Here is a 20820-nt window from a genome sequence, read left to right on the forward strand (position 1 = left end):
CTCCCGTTTTGGTACTAAACCAAAAAAAGTCACTATGGATAAGTACCTCATCCAACCCCATTCCAAAAGATCCAAACTATCAATTTAAGCACAGGTTATTCTATATGTTAATTTCTTGTCCCATAAATAGTATTGTGTAAATAAATACACACAACCAATGAAGATATTTAAAATAAAGCTCTTGCAATAAAGACAAGCAGGAAGAATTCAGTTGGGTTGAGAGACAACATCTCCAACTACTTCAGCCAAACACTGTGACGCCGTTCTCACCATGATAGTAATCTCTCTTTTGTATACATTCAGGTCCGGGACATTGTTGACATACATCCTTTTGAGAGCGCAGCGGACACCGCTGTGCGTACGAGCCAGAAACACCACAGAGAAGCCCCCTGGACAAAAACAAGATATAAAGTTAGCATTACATTGCATTCTTAAAAGTATGCTTCACACATGAAAATTATTTTAAAAGGGTGGTGATTAGCATAGTTCACACAACGGCATAATATGTGGAAAAATTGCTCACTAACTAATCACGTCAATGTAGAAAAATGTGTGGCTAATCAGGATTTATAAAAAGCATCCAAGAGCTGATACTTTAACAGCAGCTATCTGGGCTCATTTCATGAGCAAGTAGGCTAAGCTCATTTAGCTTGCATGGGACTAGTCTGCCATTGCCAGATCTTCCTGCAGAGGAGGGTCTGGCAAGTCCACACAGCATTCCGAGAAGAAAGAAAAACAACTTCTGTATTATTGGCATTTCTTTAAACCAATAACAATTGAGGCGCTAAGCGCCACACAAGTAACGATGCTGCTGCTAAATATCCTCGGGAAGGAACTGGTTGGGGTGAAACATGTACATTCAAAGGTTGTTTTAGTTGTGCAACAGAAAACTCTGATTCAACAGATAGACTAGCTAGCTGTTTCTATTTACCCTGCAGAGATCTGAGATGCAGTTAAACAAAGTCCTCATAAATTGGCCAGAGTTTAAAATGCCAACACAAAGAAAGTGGAAGGTACAGCAGACATCCAGCCAAACTGAAAGACATTCAGCGGAATTTCCTGGAAGTGGAACGTCGAGGACATAGACTTGGACCAAGATTAAATTGGGAGTAAACCTGGAGTAAATTAAGCAATTGGCTTAACAATATTATTATTTTAATAGTTTTATATCTACAGTATTGTCACTGTCCTTTGTGCCTCTCTGGGTGAATAGACTCATGTCTCATTCGGAGGGGCCACTGAGTGGTGGGCATCAAAGTCTGAGACTGAGGAGAAGAAAAAAGGGATCAACAATGGCACACTTGTTGCATAAAAAGTTACCTCAGATCAATTGAAAAACAGCATGGATTTGGATTGGGAATGAGGAAGACATGGAGGGAAGTGACCAGTGGGCACAAAGGCTCTCACTGAAGAGTCCATCAACATTACTTTTAAAAACAGATCTCAGAGGCCGTGTTGAGGACAGTGAAAACAATCAACTGTACAAATAATGAATTCGGGTTAAACCTGTGTGTCCCTGTGTTGACAGTAAACAGTAGATGGGAGCAAGAACAAACTGAAGTGTAGTGCTTGCTTTTATGTAGTAGACATAAGCAAACACTGTAGCAGCATCAGATAGGACGAGGTAAATTATGCCATATTGGAGCAAAGCGATAAACAGGCAGCTGATAATAAAAGCACTGGCTAGTGTAAATGAGAAAATACTATTTTGTTGTATGTTTTTAATCCCTGTGATTTTTTAAGCCACTGATCAAAAGATTCTCATTTTACCGTTGACACTCAAGGCTAGCTGCATTTAAACAAATTAAGACAAAAAATACAAACTGCAGATGAAATAACAAGCCGCTTAAAGGAGGAGCAGACTCAACAGACTGATCAGGAGAGCGAGCTCTCACCTGGACTGTCCTCTGGACCCCATAGAGAACGTAGGGGAGAGGAGGATGTTAGCTAAGCTGACATCCATCATGAACAACAGCTCTCACCCCCTGCACAACACTGTGGGGTTCCTGAGCAGTTCCTTCAGCAGCAGAGTGATACACCCACAGTGGAAGAAGGAGAGGTACCGCAGGTCCTTCATCCCGGCCGCTGTCAGACTCTACAACACCTGTACTACCTCATAATGTTGTAGTTTCTGTTTCTGTTTTTCATTCACTCCACACACTCTGTATATCTTTAATATCTGTATTTATATTTTTCAATTTCTAGTTCTTACTTTTTCAATATTATTTATGGTCACAGGTAAATATAATTTATATTATGGTTACCTACTTTTGCTATATTCTTTTTAACGTCACTTACTTAAAATGCAATATTGTTTTTGTACTATGGCAACCGCACTTTACAGTACCTGTCAATAGATTGTTGTTTGCCTGTTAGTTTCTGTGTTTTACTTATTTGTTTTTGCTTTTGCTGTAGAAACCCACTGCTGCTGCAATAAGGGAATTTCCCCACAGTGGGATGAATAAAGTATTATCTAATCCTATCTAAAACATGTTGGTGCTGCTAAAATGGCCATTACAAAGGAACCAAAATAGAGGAAGAGATTTTTGTCTGGGAATTTAAAAACAATAAATTAAAATATCACTGATGCAGTGTAAAAAATAATTTGGATGGTTAAAATATTGCAACAGAAAGAAGAGCTGATATTTGGTGCATTTATGAGAAGAGCCGCCCAGCAGTTGTATCCACAGACCTGGTGCCATCTCAAAACAGATAAAACTGAAACCGAAATTCTGCTAAGACAAAGTACAAGAGCCAAGATTGGCTCACCTGCTGGATGGCGCTATTCATCAACTTGCCTTGGCCTCGCTGTGTGGTAACGTAAGCTTGATGGTCACTCCACACTGCTGGGCCAAGCTTAAATTGAAGCAGCTGAGCCATCTAGAGACTTGGGAGAGTGGGATTGAACTTCTTAAGGCAAAAAACGAAATCATATGACAGTCTTGTGAAAGACTTTTAAAACAGCAGGATGCAGCAAGACAAGCTTTGAGCTGAAACTCATATGGGATGCAGAGTTTGCTTAACAACCTTGCCATATTAGAAAAATAAACTACCAGTGAGTCATCTTGTGCAAATCTCAAGCTTTATGTACTGTTTGACACAAAGGTGTAGGATGCTGACGTAGTAAAGATCAAACTTTAGGCAAGAATGGAGGCAAGAAGCTGTGGGGGTTGAATGGGTAGGATGACAAAACAAAGCGAAATTCATGTTCTCAGGCAGTGGGCCAAAAGAGCAGGCTGTTTAAGCATGCATGGACAAGATACAAAAGAACAGCTAACCATCGCACAAAAACAGGACAAACTGGAGAGCTCTACTTAACACCCTGACAAACAAATTCATTCCCACTCTGTTGCCTTAGAGCAGACTATATGATACGTGTTGGCAGAGACTGTTGACATGTTGACTTGGAGTGAAGTGAAGTCAGATGAGGTGAACTGATTATAAGATTATTTCAGTCAGAGACATCCCACTGGTCCAAATAATCTGCTTGTCTCTCGTCTAAGACCCATTTCCAAGGTGCTCCAATTACAAACAGATTCTCAACAATATACTACAAGGTCAAGATATGTTTTGGTCAGAGACGGAAAAGGCCGCACAACAGTTTAACTCTCCAAAAATTAACACCTGAAGAAGGCCAAATTGCCAAACTCGGGGCAAACGTTACCTTATGCACGTATGCCTTATTTACCCAAAGGATTAAGGTGTTGTGTGGACTTTACCTTCTTTGAACATTCCCTTCTTTGTATTACCTGGATGTACACAACATAGTCTTTTATGAAAACAATTTGTTTTGGACCCTCAAAAGCAGCAAAAAACATGTACTGCTTACAGCTGCAAAGATTATTCTTTGAAAAACACTGATCAACATTTTTTTGCAATTTTCTGATAATTAATAATCGATTAATCAAGGAAATTAATAGATTCATGAACAAATAAAAAAATGTATATATCGTTAGTTGCAGCCCTAGTAGTATGCGTTAGACTTTACAGAATATACACGCATTCTTACACTGAATTGTTGAAAATCCTTCCTGTGATTCCCTGACTCCAGCTGTTAGCAGTCTGTCATTAGAACTTGACTATGTCAAAGATCCTGGCAGCTGGCGTTGTGCCTCCGGAGGGAAGGTGGCTTTTGGAAAGTTAGGAGAAGACAGAGGCCTCGGCCCAGGCCATCCTCCCAAACACTTCAGGACTGCCTGCTGGCCTGCTCCGGGACTGACTGAGGCCATATGCTCCAGGATCAGATTCTCACTAAGTCACCACCCTGGGGGTTTTGTTGCCTCCCATGACTATGCCAGCCACGGAAGGGGTGCTCTATTGAGTGTTTTTTTCTCCCGAGTGGCTCTGGAGGGAACGATTTATTTTAGGGGAGGTTTGTGCTAGGTCTACCAACTTCCTTGACAAATAAGGGACACCTAAACAACACAAAAGGTCCCTCACTGTACAGAAGACTGGCTTCAACCAATGACAACAAAGCTGTCTGTAACTTACCAACAGTAACTACACAGATGCAAACAATAACATGTTGCGTCAGACAAAGGACTCGAGTGAGATGTGCAAATAGACTCATAGAAACAGACTGGGTCTCTCTCATCACAGAACTGTTTTATCCAATGAAATAGAAATTAGATAGATCAAAAAATTGGGAAATTTCAGAAACATATGAGACACGGCACACATACAACATAGACAAGAAATAATAAATTGGATTAGAATACATTAACAAATATTTAATAAATAAAGATAAAATACAATAATTCCAAAGTAAAGAACATACAAAACATATACGTTATAAATACAATTTACAACCTAATAACAGGCCCCATATCAATGACTTAATTTATGAACACAGTCTACAAAAACAAAGCAGGGATGTTATCCTATCTGGGAGGTCACTCATCCAATTTTCTTGCTTTTATTTTTTCATCCCAAATCTTAATCCCATTCAAAAGCTTCTTACTGTACAGCATGATGGTGAACTGTGACAACAAGTGATTATGTTATTTATTCTTTCTTTGAAGGCTTTTTATATCCAATAAAGTTGGGATGCAGTACCCAATTCCAATGTGGGTCCAAAACACTTGAATTTTGTTAAGCTTAGCGTCTCACAAATCTCTTTAACAGTCTTTAATAAAAGCATTCTCATCTTTTATAAAATCTTTACCATCTTTTTAATTAGCGGAAAGTAATTTAGCTGGGCAAATGAGTGATATATCTGGGAAAATGTGATTACAAATTAGTTGAATGTCAATCATTCATTGTTATGGCATCCACATCCTAAAGATCAACTTATTTATGACTTTTGTAGCTCAAAGTGCCCATGATACCCTCATTTTCAGGTTCATAATTGTATTTTGAGATTGTACCAGAATAGGTTTAAATGGTTTAATTTGTGTTGTACCACACATTGCTGCAGATCCTGTTTTCACATTGTGTTTTAAGGTCTCAGTTTTAGCTACAGACTAAGACATCTCATAACTTTACTATCTTTGTTGGGAGTCACATGCGCAGTAGCTAGGTACGCACTCGCTCTCTCCAACTTTGGTCAGTACAAGACAGGATTAACCGGGAGACTTCTTCTAAACAAGGGCACACTTGTGGAAACACTGCAGTTATTTTGTAGATTAGGGTGAACTAGTGTGTGTTGTAGCAGTGTTTTTCCATTGAGAACAAGCTAGCATGCTAGCGCTAGCATGCTACGGGTTGGGCACATCGTCTCGGCTAGTTACGTAGAAAGCTGTGGAGATTTTGAACAGCTTACCCGGAGACTGAAGGCAGAGGACATTCCGAAATGCATATCTCACTTAAAACAGCATGGGTGGTTTTTTTTCAAGTTTGCATGCATGTGGAAGCACCAGAGACACAAGATAATACCCCAAATCCCAGAAAAAGATATTTTTATATTTTCATCATAATATGGGCACTTTAGTTGAGGTAAATAGATATGAGATGTGGTATTTGAGAGGATTTTATCAGCAGATTTTAGATAAAAGCAACTGAACCCCAAATACTATAAACAGCAGGGTGGGGTTGCCACCAGGCAGCTCTCACAGACCGTTCCCCAAAATGTGAAATACTTGCATTTTTTCACAGACACATGCACTTCCATGCACACAAGGCCAGACCAGCTATCAAAATAAAGAACAGAGAAGTTTGGAACCCACACAGAGGGAGTGTGACTTTATTCTTTGCTCAGGACACAATTACTCTAACTATAACTTTACTTTAATATCAAGTACAGCCCCTTTGGGTTTCACAGACTGAAGTTTCATGTGCACAGAAATGTAACTGAATCATTTTAAAGTATTAAAGCACTGCTGATGGACATGTCTAACGCTGGTGCTCAAAGCCCATTAGTCACATCTGACTGTTATTGTACCTCCCCTCCTGCTCGTCTGTTAGCTGACTGCACTGTGGAGAGGAGATGGAAGCACTTCACTGTAAGGACATGGTCAGTTGTCAGTGACAGTAGAGAGGAAAACCCCAAATCCATCAGGCCAGGAAAAAAGAAAGGGGGGGTACTGACATTACAGCCATGTACAGTGCGAGCAGTGTAATTTATGGAGAATATTTCCCCGGCCCAGCATCCAGCGCTAGGGAACCTGAAATCACTGCAAAGCCCGACTAACTAGGGCAGTCACAGACAGTCCACATGACAGGCTGTGAAAGAGGCTTGAAAGAGGATCTCAACAGCCTTTGCGAAACAGATACTCAGCATGCCTAGTGATATAGGCAAGAAAAAGAAAAAAATCAAAACTGGAAGAGGAGTGTCTCAGCAAGTGAGGATGAGAGGATTTTGTAACATGCAGCGAACAGAGATGTTACGTTTATAGTTTCTGTGTAGACACAAGGCACAGATGTTCTTCCTCTTAAGCATGAGGTCATCTGTGATAACAGACCACTTGCTGACTTAAGTTAGCGTGACGTCTTAGCTTGTTAAATAACTACCAACAAAAAGTTCAATTCAGTGTGCCTCCTTGAGCTGCAGAGCTGCTTTGAAGGGGGGAGAAAGCCATTTATTTTGGAGCAGGCTTAGGTATTTCCTACTGGAGGCCCTCATCGCCCAACATGAAGACACAACACCTCCCCTACAAGTCCTTACTGCTTAAAACAACTTCAAGTGGTCTCTGGTTCGCACTACATTAAAAAAAAGTGTGAAGGATATCGCTGCTTCAGTTCAGCTTGCAATAGCGTTTAAAATAAGTAAAGGTGGTTATGAATACTGGCATGTCTTTTCTCTTATGTTAGTGATGCTATTGTTCTACTTGAAATGATGAGAAAACATGTGAAAAGTGAGTTGTACTTTGATAAACAATTCAGTTTTCTCTGCCTCCATCACCTGTAAATCTCGACTTGGCCTTCTTCTCCAACTTACCCACACGAGATTTCATAAGAACTAAACTTGGACATGGGATCACCTTTTGGGTAAACTCTCTAAAAGGAGCACAACCCCTAAAAATGTGCCATCTGTCCACTGATCCCAAATGAATGGAGGAAATTACTTCAACGATGTCATTCCTAAAAATGATTAAAGTTTTTTTTCCCAGTATGTTACAGGTTATTTTAAGGCTTCAGTGACAATGAAGTACATTCAGGAACATCAAAACATATTTAACATGAAGACCGGGACCAACTTAAGTTCCCGAGACAATCTTATTAAAGCTGTCACTCCCTGATGTAAGTTGGGTGCAGATTTGAGTTGTGCATGAGTTACTTTGCAACAAGTAGGCTACAAGATGCTAACGAGAGACTTCTCTAGCATTAATATAGTAAAAATGGACCTACTTAAAGAAGTTTGTTTACTGCTGGCTACAAGCTAGCAATCAAACACAACAAAGGCTGTCACTTGAAAGGCGTTAACGTAAGCAATCAAACAATCATAGATAAAATGTATTTGAAAAGATTGTCATCTTCTGTTATTGTTTGTAATGACAAAAGTTTATTAATTTGTCCAATGAACATTACACTTTGTAAGAAGAGAAAAAAAAAATCATAGCAGAGAATTGTGATATCAATTATACAAGCTAAAGAATCGTGATTCATATTTTTCCCCGAATCGTGCAGGCCTACACGGGCGCCCTTTGCCGCATGTCATTTCCCATCCCCCCCCTTCCCCCCCCCCCCCACCCGCCGCCATTTTTTACAAGTGTCATGACTAATAAAGGCCTAAAATGCCCACACATACAGAATGCATTTTGGTGAGTAGCAGTGAATGTTAACTCTTGTTTGTTTGGAAGAACTGTACAGGGCACCTTTAAAGAAGAATGTGTGCCACTCTGCTTTCTAGATCAGCTATCTCAACTAGAGATGGTCCCATACCATTACTTGCTTCTTGATACCGATCCATCATCGGTAATTTGATAGATTTTGACAAAGTCATTAGGCAAGTCCATAAAAGGTAATATGAGGAGGTGCGGCGATGAGTGTACAGTACATGTTTGTTTTTTTCCTTCTTCCTGGCCTTAGTGAGCTGGAAGGTTCTGGCAGTCAGCTCACACACATTTTTCCTCAACAGTGTTTACAACTAAACTGACAGACACAAGCGGCTGTGTTTTGGAGGCTTTATGATGAAAGTGGGAAAAGAAAGAGATGATGCAGAATACAAAAAGATACACTAGGGTAAAAACACTTCAACGTCAGTTGTGTTCTACAACATCTTGACATCCAAAGAAGAAAAGAGGAGGTTGCTCTCTAAATGTGTTGGATTATCCGATGATGTTTTTGAGGTATATATCCAAGAAGCTATGCATTTTCTGACAACATAACACAGACATAAACGTATGCAGGTTTATGTTCATTACTTTAGACCATATAAATGGCCTAGTTGTGTTCTAAATTAAACAATCTAATAGTCAAAAACAGCTAAAAGGGAATAAAGCCTATGGCATCTACTGTTTGTATCCTCTTTGAGAAAAGTTTCTTTTGTCTCATCACAGTAACATGAATACTTTTGGGGCATACAGTATATTTGGATACTGCCTGACTGCAATGAAAAACATTTTGTCAACATAGGTACTGCAATCACACTACAGTAAATAAATGCCATGATAGGTGGGTGTCAGTATAAGTCAGACTACAACAGGATTTCCCACTGTGGTCAGAAAGCACAGGGAAGACACTTTGTTTCTCATTATAACTCTAGAGTTGCTCTACCACACACTCCCCACGCACGTGTGTGCGTGGCCCTGCTATTTTCCCCAAAGAGAACATCGTGGCTCCACTGTGGAGTCTGGTTACAGGCTGTTTCTACGTAGTCATTACTAAGGACATAAACGGCTAATCGTTTTTTTGTGGAAAAAATACATTTTGAAATATTGGATTGTATGAGTTCGACAATCAACTAGTGTGGACCTCACTGGAAAACAGGTATGGATTAACAACTTTTATGTCTTTCTGTCACAGACTGCAGTCAGAGTTGCTGTGCTCCCTCTGAAAGAATCAATGCACATGGGTAGGCATTTGTAATGACATTTTGAACATGTTTAGAGTCTAAAAACATGTTTAAAACTTGCCCTGTTTAAGTCTGTAGGGTGTCAACTCTAGCAGGGGGATAATATAGTGTATGCAGCACCTATTGTTTTTGATTTTCTTGATCACAACACTCAAAATTTCCAAACAGCTAAACGTATTACAGTTGACCAGAAACTGTCATCATTGTGTAAAATATATTACCACGTGGGCTCCGGAACACCTTGAAAAACCACTGATAGTTAACACAGTTCATTGCTACATCTACAAGTGCAACTTAAAACTATACCATGCAAAGTGAAAGCCATACTGTATATCAAAAAAACCCTAACCCAGAAATGTCACCGCTGTGGTCCGTTGAGTCCACATTTCAAATTGTTTTGGAAATCATGGAAGCCATGTCCTCCAGTCCAAAAGGAAAAGAATCATCCAGATTGTTATGCTTATGTTGCAGGAGCTTTTGTAAAAAAAATTTTTTTTTTTAAATGTTTGATTGATGAATAATTTTTTTTGTATAGTTCTAGGAAACTTGTTTTGGCAACAATAAAATAACTCTAGGCTGAGTTTTCCTAGTAACCTTACGAAAAAGGCTCAGGATGCTGCAAATGTTGGTATGATAATGGCTTGTGGATAGAAGACAAAAAAAAAATATTTATTGAATGAATCAAATTTGAACTCTTATGTCAATGGCTTGTTGATCTTTACGTTGTTAATAAAATGTCCTATCCTAGCCTCGGACATACATTCATACGGTTCGATTCGAATAAGTACTTATTGGACTTTAACTTATCATTGCACTTACAGTAACGAGCGTAACTGTCCTCAATTGAAGAGATCTTGTACGTCTCATGTCCGGTTTATCCTGCATCCACTCAGCAAACTCAGCAGCCCCGCCCGCTGCAGAGAGCCGACAGGATGAAACACCAGTCGCTTTCAGCGAAATCAGAGTGAAAAATCGTTACAGCGTACATTGATGTTGAAATATATACAGGTTAGTGGGACGGTCTGAAATGTTTTGCACCGTCTTTCGCTGTACGTTTTGTTGGTAAAAATGTCCCACACGTGTTGTTAAACAAGGAAATGAATATGGCCACGTATGAGTGATGTCAACCCGTTCTCACTCCCGCTTGGTCCTTGGCTCTCAGAGTCATATACTGATACAGAGTCTGGAACGTGGGACTGCTGGGATTGAGGTGAATGGTCAAAATTGCGAGTTGCACCAAAGTCATGGTGATTGGTTGAATTTGTGTAATCGCAACATCGTAAAATCCTGTAGGGACTGATTATTGATGAAAGTTACGTACAAGTTTTGGAGCAACATATACTGCCTTCCAAGCAAAGTCTTTTTCAGGAACACCACTGCTAATTTCAGCAAGACAATGCTAAGCCACAGTTTGCGTTACAACAGTGTGGCTTGGATGTAAAAGAGTGCGGGTACTAGACCTGTCTCCCACTGAATATCTGTGGCGCAATATGAAGCGCAAAATACGGCAACGGAGAACCAGGACTGTTGAGCAACTGAAGTTGTACATCAAGCAACAATGGGAAGAATTCCACCTACAAAGCTCCAACAACAAGTGTCCTCTGTTCCTGAGTTGCTTATTGAGTGTTAAAAGATAAGGTGATGCAAGACCCAGCATTATTAGACTGTGTTGCAGGCTTTCAAAGCCATCCATAACCTTGCTCCTCCATATCTATCAGAACTCCTTCACATCGCCGTCCCCTCCCGCTCCCTCAGATCTTCCTCCTCCCTCCACCTCACTGTCCCCCCAGCTCGACTCATCACCGTGGGGAACAGAGCCTTCAGCCGCTCTGCTCCCCAGCTCTGGAACTCACTCCCACCCGACCTCCGCAATATCGACTCTCTCCCCCTGTTCAAAACTAGACTCAAAACCCATCTGTTCCAGCTCGCTTATCTGTAAATACACTGTTCCTGTTTTGTTGTTTTGTTTTTTGTTTTATTTGTTTTATTTGTTTTGTTTTACTACTTACATTTTTCTGTTCCCTGTCTCTTATTGTCTGTAAAGCGTCCTTGAGTGTTAGAAAGGCGCTGTTAAATAAAATGTATTATTATTATTATTATCAAATTCCAAATGAGTAAATATTTGCAACAAAAAGTTTAAACATTAAATTTATTGTCTTTGTAGTGTATGTAATTGAAAAAAGTTGAAAAAGATTTGCAAAACGTATTCTGTTTTTATTTACATTTTACACAACATGCCAACTTCACTGGAATGGGGGTTTGTAAATGACAACCTCTGACCGAGTGACAACTGAGATCTGAAGAAACTGGAAGACATGGAAACTGGAAAATATGTTGCTGTCAAGAAAATAAAACATTGGACTGGTAGAAGACTTGCACTCTGTTACTCAGACCTAGAAGAATACAGTCCCAGGATTAGTAAATTTCCAATGCATACAATTCTGAAGTACACCAATCATTATACTCAGACAAACCTCAGGATCATAATCTGCAGGCACATTTATAAAAGTTGTCCTTATTCAATGTCAGGACAAACCAAATATTTTGTTTAATAAAAAGACAAGAGGTATTGTGTTGCACTGCTGCATTTGATTTGAATCATGCTGCATTAACAGTTTAAATCCACTAAATGTAATCCTAATTATACATATGGGTCATCAAATAGTGCTGAGAAATCCACACTGATCAAAGACATAAAGCTGTCACTAAAAGTGAAATGTTGTACTGGACTTCCAGATCGATGTCCTTCGGTTTGGCAGTCTCGCTGTGACCCAAATTCACTCCCACATTTGGCTCAACGCCCTCCTCACATCGGGCGATGATGAATTGGGGAAAAAAATAATTAATTTGCAGTTTCACAAAAGCGAGGAGGGGCGGCCACGGAGAGAGGCAGATACAGAAGGCCTCAATGAGCAAGCACAAAGGCAGCAATGCCAATCACGGGACCAAGTGCAGCGTCGTACCAGCATTCTTTCTACGGTGCTAGAATAAGACAACAAAGGGGCACAATGTCCCTATTCATCACCAGTACAGTATGCTAATAATGTAGATGGGATGCATTCTCACCCCCTCCCCTGGCAGAGAGGGAGGATCAAAGAGGTCATTCAAAAAAAACATCACCAAAAGTAAAGACCTGACCTGCAATGCAATGATTGATGGGTGTGCCTAGTGAAGCAATTAGACTTGCACTTGTTTAATTACAGTGTTATTTGTGTATGTAACTTGGCATGTCCAAAGCATGTTTCAAGCATGGCATGTTTCACTCCGTTATAACACACAGGCCTAAATTACACACACACACACACACACACACACGCTCGCTCAGGTCCAATATGTGCACTAAATGGAAAGATCTCAGAGTGAGGGGGCTGCCCATAGAAAGGCGCCCCGAGCAGTTGGGGGTTCGGTGACTTGCTCAAGAGCACCCTGGCAGTGCCCAGGAGCTGAACTAGCATCTCCCCAGCTACCAGTTCATCACCATACTTCGGTCCACAGGGACTTGAACCTCCGGTTCCCAACCACAGACTGAGCTACTTCCCCCCCTCCCCAGAACCTAGTTTGCAAGGCCGTTTATTAATCTTAACCAGAGCAAAGTTAAAAGAGGACCTTCCAACATCGCCGAGCGCTTCATTTTATTTTATCTAAACTGTGTCCGACCCAAAAGCTAATATCTGTAGATATCTACAGTATATTTACTTAACATTTGGTTTTAGCTTTCATTTATTGTAATCTCTATAGCAAAGCAAACACTGCAAAAGAAATCCTCAACAAAGACCTTATCAAATGTACTTGTTTCAAGTGGCACTGCACTTGCATCAATACAATTATATTTTGTAAATTTCTAGTCGTGAGGCCAAAAACTTGTTTGTTTGAATGCATGGTGTTTGTCCAGATCACAAGTGACAAAGGGCAAGGTGAAGAGGCTAGCTTAGCAGCTATTTTCATGGAAACAGTGTTTGCGTTTCTTGTTGCTTACATGATCTGTGGCTTGTCATGGTCAGGGAGTCCCTGAAACCAAGGCCAAAAGTGTTACACTCACAGAGTGCCATTATAAACCCCAGTGTAAACACTTCAAAATTCTGCTGACAGCAAGCAAAGTAAGCATGTTCAGAGATAAAGTTTAGTTTTGTGGCAGGCGTGTGTCACTTAAAATGCACAGAGAATACTCAGTGGACCAGTCAGCTGAGAGTCAAGCTTTCTATGAAGAAGGTTAGAATGACGCATGAATAGACACCAGGAACCACTACGAAGCACAACGTCTGCAGATCTCTGATGCTTAGAAGATGGATTTGACCCTAATTAGAAAAGACAGTGATATATTATAAGCTTGCTTGTAAAACCTCAAACATAGGATGTGAAACATCTGAGCCAAGGTCTTCCTGTTAATTAGAAAGAGACACTGACATTGTAACATGAATTTACTAACACGTGTGAATGTTTGCCTTGTACTTACAATGAGAGGCAGGTACAGAGGTCATGTGACATGGTCATGGTCTGGAGAATAAATAACCCAGTTAAGCTGACCACAAGACATGTTCCAGCGGCAGATATCTGTTAAATTGCTTAGCGGCTGTTTCAGCAAATAGCTTGATTAAATATTCCGAATGCAGGTGCAGAACTGTTTGTCTGCCTTCTTACAAACAGTGACTTCAAGCGTCATAAATAAAAATCCAAAACAGAGGTGTATTTGCCAGAAAATACTGGCCTCTTGTCCTGGAATAAAAGGAAGAGGAACTGATAAAAAAAGTGAAGGGTCAGTCAACCAACATGAACGCTTAGTTATCAATTCATTATTACACCTAGCTATAACTCATGTAGTCGAATAAAACAGTCATGCAATAAATCCTACATTTATAAAAGGTTATATTTTCAGCTTCTGTTGAATCTGTTAGGTGTTCATTTAACAGATCATTTTGGAAGTGTTGTTGAATTATACAGCGATATTCTGACAATTGTTGCCAAGCCCAGTTGCAGTAAAACAGCACTGCAAACTACATCCTCCAAATTGATCACAAAGTTGACTCAGTACTTCTCCAAAACAGTTTCAACAAAAACGTATTATAACCTACATAATGATGTGTTGCAGGACTGTTGTGTGAGACAGCATTAGTTGTAGTAAGGTGTACCTAATAAACCGCCAACTGAGTTCAAGTTGAAAGGGATGACGTCTGTGAGGAAAAAAAGAAGAAAAAAAGTACTATACATTCTAAAACTTAAAACCCTATTCAAAACAAGAGTTAGTAAGCACACATTTCCCAAACTTACAGGCCCTGACGTGGAACCCCAAACGATAAGCGTTAGCGGAGAAAAGAGCGACAAGCTCACAGATGCATCCTGTTCCTACATGTCATTTCTGTGTTCCTCTTGGAGAAAGCAGTAGATAGAGCTCAAGAGAAACCACAGAGGTTAAGGGGGAGTGGAGGGAAATGACTATGTTCCTACTCAATGTCTAGCTTTGCAGATATGTCACTGGGGGAAAAATTGCCAACCATGTGGCGTCAATTGAACTTTTGAGCTTAACAAAAGTCTCATTTTGAACATATTTGGGCAAGATGGTGTTTTGAACAAGCTGTGTGTTTGGCTCTGAGTGAATCTCATGCTTTTCATTAAACTGGCACCGCTGCCAGATAACAGTTAAACACCAGTCATAAGTGACCCAGAGCCACACACTGTCCAGCAGCTGGTCTGATCAGCATACTGATGAACCTCCCTAGATGTCCTTTGTGAAAAGAGGGAGAGGATAGAAAATGGCACAATTTGCCATATCTGGTACAATCAAGAAGACAGGAAGTAATAGAGCAATATGATCAGTTTAAACTGTGGCTTTGCCTTGTCTGATTTTAGCACGCACGGCGTTTTTATGAGAAAGAACTGCTATCATGACAACCTGGGTTTCACTTTACACGTAAAACACCACGTTATGGCAGAATTTTGCTAACAAACTGCAATGTGCATCCTTTAGGTATATTACTGACGTCATTGACTGAGAATCGGAGTTTAAATGTCATTGTTCTCATGTGGACAAAAATAAATAATAGATTGCACTAAATGAATAACACTTGAAATTTAAATACAATCTTGTAATCATGCCGGGTGTTTTCTGGGCCACAAGGGAAGGTAAATCCCAAAATGAACCTTCACACAGCAGTTTTCTACCATAGTAGGTCTTTAAAAAGAACAGGACTTCCAAATGATGGTTACTTGCCAAGTGGTTCCGGCCACAAACCCCACAAACCTCAGTGAAGAATTAGCAGCAGTTGGTTGGTGGTTGGAGGTCCTGTTGCTGAATGGGCAGCACACGATGGGACCCACCACTGACAGAATAAGTAAAGTTTTCAGCTCCCTATACTAAAGCATCCTCAAGCTACATATGTAAGTGTGTATTAACATCATGAATTGCAAGTGAAGCAGTGGAAGCAATTGATTGATGTACAATGGTTACTGTCAGAGTAGCTTTTTCTGTTCTTGCCTTTTCTGGAGTTTTTTTTTTTATTTGAATGAATTTGAGTTAAGTTTCAATTGAAAAAAATCACATCCAGTTGAGTGCATATGCTGTCCACCCATAAACTAAAATGGGTAACTTATATTTCTAGGAATCACTGAAGAAAGACTAAATTTGGTTCAAGTTAATTCACCTTTTTATAATGTATAACTTAGACCTGGATTCTATCCTTTCTGCCTTTTGTTGCTGTAAATATCAAATCACATGTTTGCATTATGTTTCACTCGGAATAAGCCTCCAAATAACTATTTACTTGAACAGAATTTACAGCTAGCACTTTTACTCCAACCCAATGAGGAACAACATTTTGCTTTTGGTGTCTGACTTCAACGTGCTGTCAATTTCTAAATGCAGCACACACACTGTAAGTCGAATGAAATATACAACTATATGATTAACTGTGCAGCCCAGGCATGCACAGACACCCGGCTCTTACCTTGGAACAGAATAATGAGCAAAGGTCACAATGTAACCGTGTGCTCTAGCAAAACCAGTCACAGCCACTTCACATGATTATATGATGACACAGACTCATGACTGCTTGCAGGAAGGGTTTTGTGCGTGTGTGTGTGTGTGTATATTTAATTTTTCTGAGCCAGTGAGCTCAGGTTTGCAATTTGACTCAACAGCATCTTTACAGTGCTGAGTTACTCGAGTAGACACAGTAACTAAACCTCTAATTTATCGTAATACATTTGTGAATATTGATTTGATTGTTATTTTGACTAGCCTTTTCCAGTAATAGCATACAAACAAGAGCATACAAATATGATTTACCTGTGAAGAAAAGCCCCTGTGATGTTTTTAATGAATACACTGATAAGCACTAAACCATTTGTGAAAGATCAGCTGTTTTGAGAAACCTTTTTCCGCGCTTCCTCATTCTCTGCCTGTACATAGGAGTCTCTCACTTCAACAGATTTGAATACAGGGTTTTGTGCCATTAAGGAAATGTCTTAAGTTTCCAAGAAGACTGTTGACATCCTCAGGAGCTGTATTGGGTAGGCACAGCCATTGCATAAGACCTCCTTTCTGTGTTCATCCAGCAAGCACTGTTGTTACTTGTTTTAAAATGGTATCCAATCTAATCAAATTAGCTTAGGTTAACACAAAACTGTAGTGTCTCTCTGCCAGTCTATGGAGAACTAAGTCTGTTCATTTTAACAGCTGCAAAGAGAGTAGAACTTTTCATATTTCCATTAAAAACGTCCTCATGGGACAAAACTGTAAAAGAACTTGCGTGAACATGTTTAAGTGTTTTGTTTTTTTAATGGTAGGATCTTTACATGCTGTATGTTGACACAGGAGGCTTGAACCGTTGTTACCCTGGGGGCAAACCCCCCCCCCCCCCCCCCCCCCCCCTAAAGGAGAAGCCGGATGTAAACTACAGCTGTATGGGGAAAAGTTACTTTTTAAATCCAGATATGGATCAATCCCTGGTGCCAAACTTTAAATACCAAAGCGTTCAATGCCTGGAAGAGAAGAGCGACCTATTTCTACAACTGTGCATGTAATTTCTAGGGGGGAAATAAGCAGATGTGCAGATGTTTAGTGGGGGAAAACTGAACTTTTACAGTGGAGTGTAAACGAATTACCAATCCATAAAAGGAACAAAGCTGGAGGAGTTGCTTCACTGCTGTGTCTGTGTGTCAGTTCTCACCAAACAGAAGATGACGGGTGTGTCCCAGAACATATTGTGTTGCTTAATGTGAAAACATTTTAACGGAACGAACACTGTGATGCAAATCTTCTACTGTACATACCCTCTGCAATAAGCTCATCCACGGTGACTTGATAGCGGCCGACGGCAAACACTTTCCCGAAGTAGCTGCTGACTCCGGAGCTGGAGCCAGACGCCCCTCCGAGCCCACCGCTCTCGGACTTTGGCATTCTGGAAAACTTCTTCATCCTTTACTTTCTGTCAGTCCGACCACCAAATGCAACCCTATTTTGTTCCTCGACTAACCACACAGTCCAATTTAACTCGGTTGTGTCCGACGTCCCTATCTACTTATATGTAGTCTTTTCTTCTCCTGCATGCTCCGCGTCTGGTTCTTCTTGAGGGACTATTAGATGTCGGGTGATACGACATGAAAGTACAGTTAATATACGGGCGTCACGGTCGTATGATAAACCACGTCGGTTTCCAAAAGCTATCACCGGTGACAGTATCCACTCACGATTGTCCAAAAAATATATATGTTCGTTAGCTAAAGTGGCACATTGCTGTAGCTGGCAGCAACCGTCGCTAGCATAAACTCAGCGGTGTGCAGGCAGGACGCTCCGCCAACAATGAGAAGAGGGCAGGGGAGCGGCACAACAATGCAGTTGGCACCGGTGTTGATAACACCTCCCGGGAATACAGCCAGCCTTCCAAAATTAGCCTCGGTGCCGTTATCTTCACACACCGCGACTTGTTCACTTCACTCGGGCGAAGAGGCTAACGTTAGTTAGCTCACTAGCTGCGGGAATTAGCGGCTAACCTGCTTCGCTAGCAGCTACAGGGATTCTTCCACAAGCCGAGCCACCCCGAGTGCAAGTGGGCTAACAAAGTAGGCGGCCAAGAACCTCAAACGCTCTCTTCAGAATTCCTCCCTGCGAAGACGTTTTCATGAGGTACACCTGTGTCATCTCTATTCACCTCAGTGTCATTTTCAGTGGAGCTTCGCTTACGTTAAACTTCTCGTGACTCCCCAACGGTAGGCTACAAAATAAGTGGGTGGTTTGTTATTTACCCAATAAGAGTCACAACCTAACCTGGCGTGGCCCCGCCCCTCCTATTGTTATGATTGGTGTAGCTAAGTGAAGAAAGTATGGAAGCTCATTATTGTCAAAAAAAAGAGAAAAATTGATGAATGAAGTTCTGCACAAATCATGTCAAAATAATGAGATAGTATACCTTTGTTAATACAGACTATGCCAAGTTTATGTTTGCATCCTTGGGATTTGAACATGATAGTCTTAAATCTCAGTGTTCTTCTTCAGTCAGTGTTCTTGCTCAAAACACCTGTAAACCTGTTGTGTGATAAAATAACAAAAAACATTGTAGCACATAGATCCACTCTACCTGTAAAATAATATAATATATTTCTATTGTTTGTTTTCTTAACGTGTAAATAGTATCAGTCTAATATTAACCCAAATACACTGCAATGCCACTTGATACATTAATAAATTCCTATTTATTCCAGCGCCCTTTGCACTCTCCACCCTTGCACTATTGTATTACTGTCTATAAATGTCATTGTTGTTTTTTGGTTTTATTTATGCATTTACTTTGATATATAATTTTATCTGTAATCTGTATATAGTTGTCAAATTATTGTGATCTACCTTTGTCCAGATTTGTTGTCCTTGTTTTTAGCTGTAGCCTATGTCTATGTCTGTGTATGGACATAGGGAGATTGGCTGTTCTCCCCGGGATGACAGTGGATCCTGAGGAGCTGGGCTGCTAGTGACCAAGATGAGTAATTCGTCTCACCCTGACAAATAGATTACATATTCAAAAATCTAAACGGATGATTTTTCCCCAAAATACTTGTCACCCCCAAGTCCGTACAAAACAGCTCCCGAAGCATCCAAGACAAAACCGGCAGAGCAAGAACTGATGATGAAACACAAATCTACATTTATTCTGAAGTCCTTAATTCAATGCTATAACATTTTGATGAACATTTTCCATTTCTTGGTGGAAATGTGCTTCCATAAGAGGCACGCAGACTATACTTGTCTATTAAGTGGTGGCGTGATTGAGGAAGCGGGGCAAACGACATGCAGTAAAGAATGCAGTGCATTGAGAAATAAACAAACCTCAGGCTACACTAGAGTAATGTGTTACATTTATCATCTTGTTCGATCCTTATGTCTTTGTTCTGCCTGTTAAACATTGCTGGTCTATTACGTCCCCAGTACTATTACCTCACCACACTCCCTTTGACTTTAATGATCATCCACAGTGGAAAAAACAATGTCATTTTTCACCAGACACTGCCAAGGAGGAAGTATGACAGCTGCCTCTGTGAACTACCGGCTTTATGAACAAAGGCATGTATGTGTGTTGGCTGGAGAATCCACCTCATAATGCTACACACTTTCCTTCCTTGTGGTCCAATTCAAGTGCAACTTCACCCAAAGTTGCCTCTGTCATCATTTAGCCCACTAGAGATTAAAAAAATATCTACTTCTTCTAAGTAACTGGTCACTATTACCACATTCAGGTCAATGGTTATGGGGGGAGCACATGGCTGAGATAGGGATTACATAAGAGATGAGGAGGAGCAGAGTAGGATCAACCCCCGGTCTGGACACATCCTGTTTCTGGAGGGGGGGGTGTATCTTTCCTCTCTTACAAACTGATTGTTGCCTGGCTGCATGTGAGGCATATGCTGCCACCTGTTGGTGTTAATGCACATAAAACGTACAGTACAGGTAGATCATCATTCAGCAAGTGGATGCATCAACAACAATCCATTCTGCTGGAGTGTCTTTGGGCAGAAATTTGCACCAGTTTTAAGGCTGACCTCTGATCTCTTGGACATTAATGGCGCTGCTAAGGGGAGTCTCCCAATTGATGTCAGCTTCTCTAAGACGTCTTTGTTTGGCTCCCACTGTTAGAGGTCACCACAGCAGTTCATCTGTTTTCATTTCTTCCTGTCCCCAGTATTTTCGTACGGTCACGCCAACCACCCAAGTGTCCTCCCTTCCCTCTTTAACCTCCTCTTTGGCCTTCCACTTTTCCTTTTGCCTAACAGCTTAATCTTCAGCATCCTTCACCCAATGCACTCTGCATCTCTCCTTTGCACAAGTCCACACCATTTCAATCTTGCCTCTCTCTTACTTTATCTCCAAACTGTCTAACCTGCGCTGT

At 40.6% G+C, this 20820-nt stretch overlaps 1 protein-coding gene across 3 annotated transcripts in view; it reads right to left on the reverse strand.

The window, feature by feature from the left end:
- bmp2k (BMP2 inducible kinase) overlaps nt 1-18684 on the reverse strand; it is a 45129-nt gene extending 26445 nt beyond the window's left edge. For 2 of the 3 annotated variants that reach the window (XM_034872874.1, XM_034872873.1), the window contains exons 1-2: nt 17717-18684; nt 271-389 (exon numbers count right to left, since the gene is read on the reverse strand). In XM_034872874.1, the coding sequence (XP_034728765.1) occupies nt 271-389; nt 17717-17861 (264 nt within the window). In that variant the 5' untranslated portion in view covers nt 17862-18684. Of the gene's footprint in view, nt 1-270; nt 390-17716 lie in introns of those variants that run through there. The other variant, XM_034872875.1, reaches the window with a different exon arrangement.
- Nucleotides 18685-20820: the final 2136 nt, after the last annotated feature.

The sequence above is a fragment of the Etheostoma cragini genome, chromosome 5 (genome assembly GCF_013103735.1).
Source record: "Etheostoma cragini isolate CJK2018 chromosome 5, CSU_Ecrag_1.0, whole genome shotgun sequence".
In the NCBI taxonomy this organism is placed as follows: domain Eukaryota; kingdom Metazoa; phylum Chordata; class Actinopteri; order Perciformes; family Percidae; genus Etheostoma; species Etheostoma cragini.